This window comes from Salvelinus fontinalis, chromosome 37, assembly GCF_029448725.1.
Source record: "Salvelinus fontinalis isolate EN_2023a chromosome 37, ASM2944872v1, whole genome shotgun sequence".
Taxonomy (NCBI): Eukaryota; Metazoa; Chordata; class Actinopteri; order Salmoniformes; family Salmonidae; genus Salvelinus; species Salvelinus fontinalis.
In genome coordinates this window covers 13,795,260-13,807,917 of record NC_074701.1, presented here as the reverse complement: position 1 = coordinate 13,807,917, position 12,658 = coordinate 13,795,260, and the positions used below count along the sequence as shown (strand labels likewise).

The 12,658-nt window shown below is 41.7% G+C and overlaps 2 protein-coding genes across 4 annotated transcripts in view; one reads left to right on the top strand and one right to left on the bottom strand.

The window, feature by feature from the left end:
• LOC129836182 (tetratricopeptide repeat protein 7A-like) overlaps window positions 1-8,932 on the bottom strand; it is a 44,794-nt gene extending 35,862 nt beyond the window's left edge. The window contains exons 1-6 of one of the 3 annotated variants that reach the window (XM_055902032.1): window positions 8,861-8,932; window positions 7,462-7,660; window positions 4,818-4,981; window positions 2,904-3,072; window positions 442-572; window positions 177-301 (exon numbers count right to left, since the gene is read on the bottom strand). In XM_055902032.1, coding sequence (XP_055758007.1) covers window positions 177-301; window positions 442-572; window positions 2,904-3,072; window positions 4,818-4,981; window positions 7,462-7,660; window positions 8,861-8,917 — 845 coding nt within the window. In that variant the 5' untranslated portion in view covers window positions 8,918-8,932. Of the gene's footprint in view, window positions 1-176; window positions 302-441; window positions 573-1,645; window positions 1,771-2,903; window positions 3,073-4,817; window positions 4,982-7,461; window positions 7,742-8,860 lie in introns of those variants that run through there. The other 2 variants (XM_055902030.1, XM_055902031.1) reach the window with 2 other exon arrangements.
• A 142-nt stretch (window positions 8,933-9,074) lies between these two features.
• On the top strand, window positions 9,075-12,233 carry mcfd2 (multiple coagulation factor deficiency 2, ER cargo receptor complex subunit). Its single transcript, XM_055902035.1, has 4 exons — window positions 9,075-9,182; window positions 9,666-9,849; window positions 10,135-10,294; window positions 10,410-12,233. The coding sequence occupies exons 2-4, from the start codon at window positions 9,683-9,685 to the stop codon at window positions 10,539-10,541; spliced, it is 459 nt and encodes a 152-aa protein (XP_055758010.1). The 5' UTR covers window positions 9,075-9,182; window positions 9,666-9,682; the 3' UTR covers window positions 10,542-12,233.
• Window positions 12,234-12,658: the final 425 nt, after the last annotated feature.

The following is a 12,658-nucleotide window of genomic DNA, read 5'->3' as shown; positions in this document are numbered from 1 at the left end:
AGCTCAATCGCGCCACTACAAACAATAACTCTGTCCTATCTGAGGTGCAATACTGAAACCTACTGGTCAAAAACAAAAGTGTCACTTGCTGTTGCTGAAATCACAACACACTGCGCCAGACAGGAAGAGGCGAAGCTTCCACCATCTCTGACTGCTCTACCGGACCATTTACTCACCCCCTATGTAGCAGACACAGGTACGCACTCTGTAGCGCCGCCTGCTGGAAGAAGCCCAGGTCAATGTCCAGTGGTGGAGTGGCCAAACTGGTCTTACCTACTTTAGAACTAGGGGTGACCACCATCTGCCAACACAGTAACAACTTCAGTTGGTAAACACGTACACCAAGTAGTTATGTGCTGCTTTGTATCATGAAATAACATGTATTATCTGCATTGGGGGTAATAAAAAAAAGAACACGCAAAAACACACGGACACACGCACCTTATCGAGCTCTTGCAGGTAAACGAGAGCGGTGTCACAGGCCCTCAGGTAACAGGACAGACATTCCTCCTCTCGCTCAGACAGACGGACACGGGAGGCAGCTGACACTGCCTGGTGGTCCAGGGACAGCCCTGAGACAGGGGAGAGAGAAATACAGAGAGATACAGAGGGATAAAGAAAGAAAGAAAGAAAGAAAGAAAGAAAGAAAGAAAGAAAGAAAGAGAGAAAGAAAGAAAGAAAGAAATTTGACACAGAAAACAAATAGCAGTGTTGCTTGTAGGAAGACGCCGGCTTGTTTTGTATGGATAATTTGTCAGTTCGAGACAATGAGTGTATGGGAGGATGAGTATGGTTATTAGTATAAATAAATAGAGTGAGACGAGACCTCTAGGATTGCAGGGAGGCAGGGTGGACACGGCCAGACAACAGCCTTAATCAAATAAGGAGCAGCTGCCAATAGACAAGACCTCATCTAACAAATATTCCTATCTCATAACATTCCCAAAACAATATAATGGAAACCTTGGAAGGATGTTGAGAAACTATGCAATGTCAAGCCCTGTACATAGCTGAGTGATTCCCATCAGATCTTCTCTCTAAGCATATTGGCTTGACTCTAGTATTATTCTACTAACATTACTTATAGTCCATTATGGTTTATTCAGTGAAAGACATCAACAAGGCTGCTTCATGAATTCTTCCCTTCAATCGAAGCAGCAGACACTGTGATGACGTTAACGTGTCATCGGCCAGGAAGCTATGACTGTTTGAATGTAAAGCATCTCATGATGGTGATGAGTGACGCTTCTCGAACACAATTATCCAGACATGGACAAGCAGTGTGTTGTGTGTGACAATTGACTACGCCCTCTGTTTCACTATGTGTGTCTGTGCGCGTGTTCATGTGGAAACTCTGCCTAACAGAACTCATAGTTCCAGTCCAACTATATATAGATGGTTCCCTAGAGACAACTTTACTGCATTACATGGACTCAATTCTGAGTAAGTTCCCATTTGATTTGTAATCACTTCCAAGAGAAGTCTAAAACCAGGAAGTGATTGGGGTGGAAGAACGAACAGACACAAAGACACACACACATAACAATCAATGCATAGCAATGTGTCAAGTCACATTTCCTCCCTCATGTAAATGAACACATGGCCAAGGCTTCCTTTCTTTCACAGCCTAAAGGAGAGAACTCACCAGACCGATTGTCGGCCTGTACAGTAGGGGGCCGTTCATTTGCCATTTGTTCGCTCGCTGACGGATCGGTCTGTTATAGGGTCCTCCTGCCGGCACTCTGTTCAGAGGTGCTAAGTACTCTCGGCCGGTAGACACTCGACAATCTTACTGGTCTGTTCGTGCCTTTGGAGTAAAGATTTCACTACATTCATATCAACATACCTGAGATACTGATCTCTCTAATCAAGCAAAGGCTCTAATCAAGCAAAGGCTTTCCAGGCATATTTCATTCTAATGATTGTATTCAGACATCCTAGAAAGGGCGACTTCTAAACCCATACACGGTTATAGTCATCACAGGCCTATATATAACTCATACCATGGGGATTAGGAAATAGATCATTAAGTACATTTATGCACAGTGCTGTTCAACTTGAGTGTTTTTCAGGGAAACGTGCTAGTCTGCAGGCTTTGGCTGTCTCTTTGTCTAAATCGTCGGAGAGAGAGTAATGCCAGTATTCAAATCATATTTGAGATCCATGTAATCATTACACTGTACAGACGGAGACTAAAACCAGAGGATACCTGATTGAAATCATCATCATTTGTAGCTCTGGGGTTGTAACTTTAAAGCGCCTCATAATAGGTGTGTTGATCTAGGATCAGTTTTGCTATTTAGATTATAATGAATGGACAGAGGGGGGACCTGATCCTAGATCAGCACTCCTACTCAGATGCTTTATGAAAATGGGCCCTGGTCCTTCCTTTAGTTTGTGCATTGAGTGTTCATCTTAGTATAGGTCATGGATGGGCAACTGGCAGCCTGCAGGCCGCACAATTTTGAAGGCCCTCGGATCAATTGGCTGACAGCCGTGGTATATCATACCGTATACCACGGTATAATAATTTAAGTTGGTAACCAGCTTATAATAGCCATAAGGCACCACAGGGTTTGGTATATGGCCAATATACCATGGCTAAGGGCTGTATCCAGGCACTCCTTAAGAACAGCCCTTACCTGTGGTATATTGGCCATATACCACACCCCCTTGGGCATTACTGCTTAAGTAATAATGATGAGTTCAGCTTTTTGTGGCCCCCACCCTCATCAAAGTTGCCCATCCCTGATATAGGTCATATTCAGGTCAACATTTCAGGTAACACAGAATGTTTAGTCTGTCTTCTAAAAAATTTCCATAACTAAATACCACACAGGTTAAAGATTATGTGTTTTCAATATATCATACCACCCAGTATTTGCTTATGAAAGGATCGGTACCTTTGATGACAAAGGCCTCTGCGAGCAGACGCAGGTGGTAGACGGGCTGCTCGTCCCCAGTCAGCTCGTCTATGCCCACCCTTGCACACATGCCCTGGGCGTCACGGTAATCGCCCTGGACATAGTGTATTTTGGCCATCAGGAGAAGAGCCTCGTTCAGGTGCCTGGGCTGTGTGCGGACATACAGAAAGAGAGACACACTGTTACGAGAGGCTAAGTGAAGGGAGACACAGAGAAAACAGGTACATACTGTATACAATGCATTCGGAAAGTATTCAGAACCCTTTCCTTTTCCCACATTTTGTTACATTACAGCCTTATACTAAAACTGATAAAAAAATAAAAAAGAATCCTTGTCAATCTGCAACCAATACCCTATAATGACAGAGCAAAAACAGTTTTTTTGTGTTTTTTTGTCATTTATAAAAGATACAAATTAGAAATAACTTATTTACATAAGTATTCAGACCTTTTGCTATGAGACTTGAAATTGAGCTCAAGTGCATCCTGTTTCCATTGATCATCTTTACCTGTGGTAAGTTCAATTGATTGGACATGATTTGGAAAGGCACACACCTGTCTATATAAGGTCCCACAGTTGACGGAGCATGTCAGAGCAAAAATCAAGCCATGAGGTCGAAGGAATTGTCCCTAGTGCTCCGAGACAGAATTGTGTCGAGACGCAGATCTGGGGAAGGGTACCAAAACATTTCTGTAGCATTGAAGGTCCCCAAGGACACAGTGGCCTCCATCTTTCTTAAATGGAAGAAGTTTGGAACCACCAAGACTCTTCCTAGAGCTGGCTGCCCGGCCAAACTGAGCAATCAGGGGAGAAGGGCCTTGGTCAGGGAGGTGACCAAGAACCCGATGGTCACTCTGAGGGCGCTCCAGAGTTCCTCTGTGGAGATGGGAGAACCTTCCAGAAGGACAACCATCTCTGCAGCACTCCACCAACCAGGCCTTTATGGTTCAGTGGCCAGACGGAAGCCACTCCTAGGTAAAAGGCACATGACAGCCCGCTTGGAGTTTGCCAAAAGGCACCTAAAGGACTGTCAGACCATGAGAAACAAGATTCTCTGGTCTGATGAAACCAACATTGATCTCTTTGGCCTGAATGCCAAGCGTCACGTATGGAGGAAACCTGGCACCATCCCTACGGTGAAGCATGGTGGTGGCAGCATCATGTTGTGGGGATGTTTTTCAGTGACAGGGACTGGGGGACTAGTCAGGATCAGGGGAAAGATGAACGAAGCAAAGTATAGAGAGATCCTTGATGAAAACCTGCTCCAGAGCGCAAAGGACCTCAGACTGGGGCCAAGGTTCACCTTCCAACAGGATAACGACACTAAGCACACAGCCAAGACAAAGAAAGGAGTGGCCTTGGAACAAGTCTCTGAATGTCCTTGGTTGGCCCAGCCAGAGCCCGATCGAACATCTCTGGAGAAACCTGAAAATAGCTGTGCAGCATCGCTCCCCATCCAACCTGACAGAGGTTGAGAGGATCTGCAGAGTCCCGAAATACAGGTGTGCCAAGCTTGTAGTGTCATACCCAAGAAGACACAAGGCTGTAAACGCTGTCAAAGGTGCTTCAATAAAGTACTGAGTAAAGGGTCTGAATACTTATGTAAATGTAATATTTCAGTATTTCTTAACAACCTGTTTATGATTTGTCATTATGGGCTATTGTGTGTAAATTGATGAGTAAAAAAACAATATGATCCATTTTAGAATAAGATTGTAACGTATCAAAATGTGGAAAAAGTCAAGGAGTCTGAATACTTCCCTAATGCACTGTATAAAGAATAGACTGATTGGAAACTTGGTGAAACAAGTTAACAAGATAGAAAGCTAAGTAGAATAGGAGGAAGTAAGATGTAGAGGGAGGTGACACAGAGGGGAGATGCTCAGACTGACCCCCAGGAGCCCCCTGCTCAGGATGGAGTTGAGGTAGCCCTTTGACCGGGACAGTTTGGGCTGGTTGATGTCCGTCAAAGGTGTAGCATTGCGTAACAGACTCAGGTTGTCCTGTAGACACTCCTCCAGCAGGGCCTCTGCCAATAACAGCGTCCCGTAGTCATCTGGAGGAGGGCACAGGGAAATAGGACAGAATTCAGAGTAGTGAAGGGGTTGGTGGGCTGAGTGCAGAGTGGGAGTCCAGGGTCAGGGGTCAGCTGCTTTGGGACACAAAATAAACCCAGCCCAATCCATCATAGCATCATTTCCCACAAGCCCCTGAGAGAAGGGAGAAAAATACACCAGGGGAGCCTAAAACTGAAGTCACTGGATGGTGATTGCATGGTGATTGCATACACATTCTGTATTAGAGCCTTCCTGTTTGGTCCAGCTCTCACTCCTCTCCTGTCTCTGGTGGTGTGTTCTGACGCCAAGTCTGTGACTGGAGTTTATGTCCTGGCATCTCTGACATACTGTAGCACCTCATGCTTATGAGACTGGCCCAGTCAAGGTTTGTCACTGAAAGGGAGGATAGGGGCTGGAGAATGTTTAATGTGATGTACAGGGTTTGGGATGAACTGATTACATGTAAATCAGTTACATATAATCCGATTACAAAAAACGGTAACTGTAATCAGTTACGTTACCAGCAAGCATATTGTAATCAGATGACAGATACTTTTGAAAAAATGTATGATTACTTCTTGGATTACTTTTATATTCACAAATGATGTTTGTGAAAAAATACATTGACACCTTTTTGTTTTTTCAATGATATTCAATTCAGCATTGAAAAAAGGCACAATTTTAAGTTGTTCCACCTGAGCGAATCTGACCACAAGTCAGAGACTACTATGATGACACACCAAAAGTGTTTGATGGATAATTTTTGTCTTCTAATACCTCTTAAGGGGAAAGTAATCCAAAAGTAATGGAAAGTTATCAGATTACTTTACTGTGAAAAGTTATATTACTGATTACAATTTTGGACAGGTAACTAGTAACAGATTACATTTAGAAAGTAACCTACCCAACTCTCGTGATGTACAGTATTTATTTTGTATTTGTATTTAAACTTTATTTTACTAGGCAAGTCAGTTAAGAACAAATTCTTATTTTCAATGACGGCCTACAAAGTAAAGAATATGCTGTCATAATTCATAACACAAATAATTCTGCTCTATAAAACATTAACTACAATATAGCAGAAACGTGGAATGTTCATGTGGTGAATAAATTCTTCAGGAGAATAACAAATCTTCTACAGGGCATCTGAATAAAGCTACATTATCTTCAACACGCTGTTCTGATCTCAAAACGTCCTGGTCAGAGACTGATCGTGATTTCCCCCTTGTCTTGAATTGCAACTTGTAGTCGGCGCCGACAGATATGGCAGCTCTGTTTCTAGCAGCAAAACAACTTTGCAGTATTTTGTTTTTTTGTGTGTTATTTCTTACATTATTAGACCAGATTTTTGGTGGGGCCATCACTAGCCGCCTTCCACCCGGTTACGCAACCCTGCACCTTAGAGGCTGCTGCCCAATATACATAGACTTGGAATCACTGGCCACTTTAATAATGGAACACTAGTCACTTTAATAATATTTAAATAATGTTTACATACTGCTTTACTCATCTCAAATGTATATACTGTATTCTATTCTACTGTATTTTAGTCAATGCCACTCCGACATTGCTCGATCAAATATTTATATATTTCTAAATTCCATTCTATTACTTTTAGGTTGTGTGTATTGTTGTGAATTGATAGATATTACTGCACTGTTGGAGCTAGGAACACAAGCATTTCGCTACACCCGCAATAACATCTGCTAAGGACGTGAACACATTTTTTTTATTTGATTTGAACAACTAGGCACAGTGTTGTTACGAAATCAAGAATGGTAAAACTACGGGCAAACTGTCAACATCAAGACAGACTTTAACAGCAGACCAGCTAGGGATGACTTGAATTCTACACACTCTAGCATAACACATTTAGCAGTTCTGTACACCTGCAGGCATGGTGAAAACAGTCTCAGGTGGGCAGTGGGAATTCCATCCGGCTGATCAAATGACATATAGATTTGGTTATTAACACAATAACAGTGACACGCAAGCAAGGTCATGAGCCATGTCACCTTACCCCATGTTTACTTTAACTACATGAGGTGAGGGGAGTAGCTACATTTGGCGACCCACTTCAGACTGAGTACACAGTAGGTTTGAGTATATAGACTGCACTCCTGGTGAATGTGCTTGAGTGGTGTGTTATAATACATGGGAAATAATAGAACAAATGACAGTGATAGTGACAATCAGTTAATACATGTTCACTACAATATGTTCTATGTTTTAAACATTGTCCATTAGGAGGTGTAAGGTGATTATGTAGTGTGTTCGAATTGTAAGCTACTGCAGTTTGGGCATACCTAAAGCTGTTCGTTTTCATTGTTTGCAGAGTAGGCGCATGACATTGCGCTTACTTGCAGAGTACAAAGTCCAACTCATGCGGAACTATTGCCGTCCCTGTCTGGACATGTGACAAAAACTTACTCTGAAAAAAGAAACCTATTCCAGAATCCAACAGGTAGTTATCACTCACCGTCTTCGTGAAATCGGACGGCCACGAGTTGCTCTACGATAGTGGGTATCTTGTCCCACTGGCACTCTGCTCTGTAGCGGTCGATCTCCGCTTCCAGACGGTATTGCGAGAAAGAGACCCTGTTGGATGCCATGCCCGCTCTAGATCCCGATTTGTCTCGGTGACCGTACTCCCCTGATACCCGGGGAGTAACTGCGGACTAACAAAACAAATCATGAATAAAGTGTAATGCCATCTATGAGCATGTGCGGCTGCCCGAACGTCCCTCCTCATTAACATTTTGGGTGGACATATCAAAATATTATGTAATCACCATTTATTCTTAAATACCAATCAGTCAATGCACACACAATGAAAAAAGCAATGCTGTTAAAGAGTTGTATACACACTCAGAGGCTACTGTAGGACAGGTGCTTCAGTTTGAGGATGAGATTGGGAGATGTGTGTGAACCCGTTGTGTGTACCTTTGTAGATTCAGATTTGTTTATTTTTCATAATAACTATTTAATGAAGTAGCTTATGATTGCTTTATAGCCAGTCAATTTATAATAACTCCTTGTAGTCGACTCTACCCTATTACGCGTGTATTTAGTTTGCATACAATAGGTCTACACGCCTCAAATATTTTTGTAAAAAATCAATGCTTGTAGAAGTATTATTTTCTTTACGCTACATTGTAATACGGTAGAGGCAACACATTAGCTAGCCTATAGGCTGCTGAAAACGGTTTGCTTTGAAGTGCCTTTTGTCCTAGATTTCCCTTCAAAAGCTTTCCCTAACTAGATCAATTCCTAGGATCAGCGCAGAGGGTATAGATAAAACAGTAAAGTTCAAACTGTGGATCTAAGAGACACACAGGTGGCAAGTTATTATTCAGGATTTTACCGCAGTGTTTTACCGCAGTCCAATCCCTCAATAAATCCTAAATAGGCGACTGTATTTAAAAGGTCAATTGTCAACTATTTTCATTGCCCGACTTTCAGGTTTTGTGGCTAAAGGTAGCTAGGCCTACACCTGCCATATGGTCTGCTCAGACATTTCAGCGTTGTATGGTAACGCGTGACTATGATGGTCTCAGCTGTTGAAAAACTATTGGTAAAGAACGTAACACTTTACATGTACAAACTGAATACAAAAATGTATACATTTAATTGGCGAGTGCCTTATTTGGGATATAGGGGCGGGGCAAACAATTATCTTAACGACCATTTGTCAATAATACAATACAGTATTTAATATACCTTGACATGATGGTAGAACACATTTTTGCTGGCATAGCTGATAAATCGATCTTTCACAAAAACATTGGAAAACGACAGCTCGAAAACTTGACTAGCTACACAGCAAACGGATGTTTAGGTCAAGTGACAAGCGATTAGTTTTCTATAGCTAATCCAACCTCAAATCTTCGGAAAATAGATTTGGTGGCTTCATTTTCCCTATGACAGGTTGACATTTGCTTGTCAGATGTGTTTACTTATCAAATTCAACCAAATACCCAGTTAACAACGGCATTCACATTCCTGTTTTGCACAGGTGTCTGGGTTTTGCAACTGCACGCCTTCAAATCTCTGACGCAAAATGCCGATATCCAATCAGAATTTAGCTGTCGTGTCCGTGAGTTGAAAGGTGACTACGGTTCACAGCAATGCCCAAAAAGGTTGAAGAAAATACAAATAGTTAATCTACAAACGAACTATTCCAAGTCTGTTTGTCAACTGGTGAGTATGCATTTTAATCCTTCATATCGCTGCAGATCCATTACGGTGTGCTTGTTATCACCATATTAATGATCTTGCTAAACTAACTGCTGTCCTTAAACCAACTAGGTGCAAGTATAATTAACTTTAGCCAGCTATGTGTCTATCAACAACATCACTAGCTAGATTGTATTCTGAACTGTACATATAATAACATATCATTGAAAACATTGAAGCTATGATTGCCTGAAAATAATTCAATTCCATTTGATCAATCTTCTGATTCTTCTGCCATGAATGTGTTTCCAAAAGTTAACATTAGGGTTCATAGATGGATCACCTATTTCTAGTGAAAGCTCTTGCCATTCAGTGACGAGTGACACTGGCTGTTCTGTGCCTTCACCTTGCTTGCAACCATTGTTCATATTATTCAGCTTTGATTAACTTTGTTGTTAAAAGTATGTCCCTTGCTCACGCTCTCTGTCTGTGTCTGTATCTGTGTAGTTACTGTACAGCCCAGAATGGTGTTAAGAGTGAGTAGCAGGAGGAGCGTGGTGTCGGGCTGGCTACTCCTGGTCTCCTGCTTTCTGCTGTCTGTTCGTTCACATGAGCAGGCAGCCCACGAACACCCACCGGAGAGTCACCGTCCTAACATGCACCTGGACAAGAACATGGTCCATGACAGAGAGTGAGTAAAGGGTTGTGTTCATTAGGATACTCCGCTCTTAAATGCTTTGCAACAGAAGAAGAAGCAAACGTTTCTTATTGGACAAGTACAGATAGATAGATAGATAGATATACTATCTATCTATCTATCTATCTATCTATCTATCTATCTATCTATCTATCTATCTATCTATCTATCTATCTATCTATCTAAATAGTTTGCTCTATTCCAAGCTTTACCTATCATTTGGCTGACAGTGTGTGCATGGTTAATGCTCTGAGCAGTGTCTCTCCTATGTCCTCTAAGACACATCATGGAGCATCTGGAAGGTGTGATTGACAAGCCGGAGGCGGATATGTCGCCGCAGGAGCTGCAGTTGCACTACTTTAAGATGCACGACTATGATGGCAACAACTTACTGGATGGGCTGGAGTTGGCCACAGCCATCACTCATGTACACAAAGAGGTATGTGTGAAAGGAAAAACATAATATATAAAAAATGATATTATCAGCCAATGATGCCACATACTGTATGTACTTTATTCACACGTGCACTTCCATGTTTCCACATTTTCTGCAGGAAAAAGGAGAGGATAGCCAGCCTATGAAAGAGGAGGACCTCACAAGCCTTATAGATGATGTTCTGAGGGACAATGACAAAAATAACGACGGATACATAGACTACGCTGAGTTTGCCAGGTCCCTGGAGTAGAGGAGAGACGGTGCCTAACTGCTGGGGTCTGGCTCCGTGCACTGCACACAACCACACCACTTTCTCCACCACACCACTTTAATTTACCTGAGCCAGTGTGCATGTCTCACGCTCTCTGTGGGGCTATCACTATCCTTCATCCGTCCAAACAGCATGTATACCAGAGGTGGGCGAACTTCTTGACTTGAGGGCCACATTGGGATTTTTCGAAATTCAACGGAGGGTTGCACAGATTTGTTTTGACCGATTTTTTTTGTTTTTTGTTTGTTTGTCAAAACCTATTTGCGGGTCAGAAAAAGGGCAGTAATTTGAAACTATTTAGGTCCGTTATCATTTCTACATACTTTCTATCTAGTTTTAGACGTTCAAGTGTGACCTGGAGTTTTTAACCCTCGTCCCCCAAAACAAAAATAAAAGGGTTTTACTCAAAACTCCTGTGGGCCGAATTGAAAGGTTTGCCCAGCCCTGATATATACAGTAGATTATTCAATTATTACTGTAATTATTAAACTGCCAAATTTGTCTGCTGTATGGTAGCAACTAAACTAGTTCAGTCATGTAAGAATGAAATTATTGTGCAGGTATTTACCTAAGTGCTGCTTTGCTGTCTAAAATCTAGGATTATGGACCAAAGGTTTTGATATTTATGCATCCAATCAAGTTAGACCATTAATGACAACTGCCTGTGGTCCTTAACTTTAAGAGTGGCCTTTACTATTACTGCACCATTCTTGTACTATTACTCATAGTGGGAATGTTACAGCCCGGATGCAGTATACTGTACCACAGAGTATGTGGGAGTGTGGGAATGGCAAAGCAGGTTTGGAGGATTTGTCTGATGCTCAGAAACAAGCCATGAACGGGGCTGCTTTCAGTTGGAACAAAATAGAAGACAGTGTTTAGAAACGGAGGCGGTAATACCTGGGCTAGTCCTACAAGTATGCTCATTCTTGTTTTCAAAAACGCTTTCTCTCATTTGTTCGTATTGAATGTGACTCGGGTAACATAAAAGCCACACTTGGTACGGGTTTGGTTCTGGTCAAACACAGTCAATCACAAATAATTGTTCTGCTGATCCACACATACTTTACATCCCTTACAAAGTCTGTTACCCACCTACCTGAATGCACAATTTCGCTTACAGCAGGGCTTGATACTTGAGATAAACAGAATTTGAATGTAATACAGAAGATGTGTTGTGCTGTGCATTGTGTTTTCTTCATCACTGGATTCACTTTGACTTCTAGCACAGTGAGACCTCTGGGTGACAGCAATACTGAAGGGTTAACTTCATTTTACAGATGTGCTATAAGTAGAATGCAGGGTTATGTTGCTATAAATGTTAGTGGCCTATTGAACTAATGATGTTACATTATGTGTAGTTACACCACACTCGATTCTTTCCAAATGAGCTCCATCGCTGTCAAACAGTTACAGATCATTAGGTTACCAGGTCTTTATACTATAAGGCCCAGGTCTATATTCAACCCATTTATAATACTTCTAAATGAATACTGAAACTTTATTTGTTACAAAAGAGTTCTAATTTTGTAATTCAGTGACGGTTGTTCGGTGAATACAGGTTATTAGAATAGAAATGTGTTAATAAAATCTATAAAATGACAAGATTAGTAGACACATGCAACTGTGTTGTCTTTGTAATATGCTGCAATAAACAAATATATGAATGTCTTCTCTGATGTCGTTTTATGTTGAAAAGGTCTCAAAGTGGCATTCACATACTGTTGCCTTTTTGAGTGCATGTTAGTGCAGATCTGTCTGAGGTGTAGGTTATGATAATAAGCAGATACCCATAGACTTCCAGTCATTGCGCTAACGCTAGTTAGCAATTCCGCTAGCACCTTCCTTCAAACCTCGCGCAGAGATAAAAATGGTTAATTTGACTCTGGGGAAGTAGGTAAAGGGCATCATTGCCAAAATCCTAAAGTATCCCTTTAAGTCAAAACTAACTCGGCCACTCAAGAACATACTCTGTCTCCTTGGTAAGCAACTCAGGTGTAGATTTGGCCTTGTGTATTAGGTTATTGTCTTGCTGAAAGGGGAATGCATCTCTCATTGTCTGGAAACCAGATTTCCCTCTAGATTTGGCCTGTGCT